The sequence below is a fragment of the Eimeria tenella genome, genomic scaffold, assembly GCF_000499545.2.
Source record: "Eimeria tenella Houghton genomic scaffold, Eth_scaff4179, whole genome shotgun sequence".
In the NCBI taxonomy this organism is placed as follows: Eukaryota; Apicomplexa; class Conoidasida; order Eucoccidiorida; family Eimeriidae; genus Eimeria; species Eimeria tenella.
Window position 1 is genome coordinate 749 of NW_013543351.1, and position 631 is coordinate 1,379.

The 631-nt window shown below is 64.3% G+C and overlaps 1 protein-coding gene across 1 annotated transcript; it reads right to left on the reverse strand.

The window, feature by feature from the left end:
- Positions 1 to 9: 9 nt before the first annotated feature.
- ETH_00037505 (uncharacterized protein) lies at positions 10 to 297 on the reverse strand (the record flags this gene model as incomplete). Its single annotated transcript, XM_013376897.1, has 1 exon — positions 10 to 297. The coding sequence occupies one exon, from the start codon at positions 295 to 297 to the stop codon at positions 10 to 12; it is 288 nt and encodes a 95-aa protein (XP_013232351.1).
- Positions 298 to 631: the final 334 nt, after the last annotated feature.

Here is a 631-nt window from a genome sequence, read left to right on the forward strand (position 1 = left end):
GGGCCCCCATTAAGGCGTGGGATCTCTGTGGGACAAGAGGGCCTCGGAGGCCTGGGAAATGACTGCAGCAATTCGGGGGGGACAAAGGGCCCGGGCTTGTGGGGGCCCCCCCTGCAGCTGCTCAGCAAGGGTCAGGAGGCCCCTGAGCTCGCGGGCCTCTCCGAGGCCCAAGGGGGGCCCCTCTGCTTCCTTTTCGGGTCTCCTTTTGGGGCCCTTGCGCTCTTCCCTGCGGCCCGAGGGGCTTATACTGCTGCTGCTGCTGCTGCTGCTGCTCGGCCTCTCCAGGATGTCCTGCATCCTGCAGCAACGCGGCAGCAGCAGCAGCAACAGCAGCAGCAGCAGCAGCAACGACCCAAGTGAGGAGCGGAGCTCGCAGCAGCTGCTGGTGTTGTAAACTCAGCAGCAGCAGCAGCAGCAGCAGCAGCAGCAGCAGCGAGGCCGCGAACCAGAGGCGGAAACGCTGACTCGCAGCAGCAGCACAAGCCACAGGTGCAGCAGCACTACCAACGGCAGCAACAGCAGCCGCGTTAGCAGCAGCAGCAGCAGTAATAGTTGCAACAGCAGCAACAGCCGCAAAACTAGCACCAGCACCAGCAGGAGCAGAAGCAGTGGCAGCAGCAGCAGCAGCAGC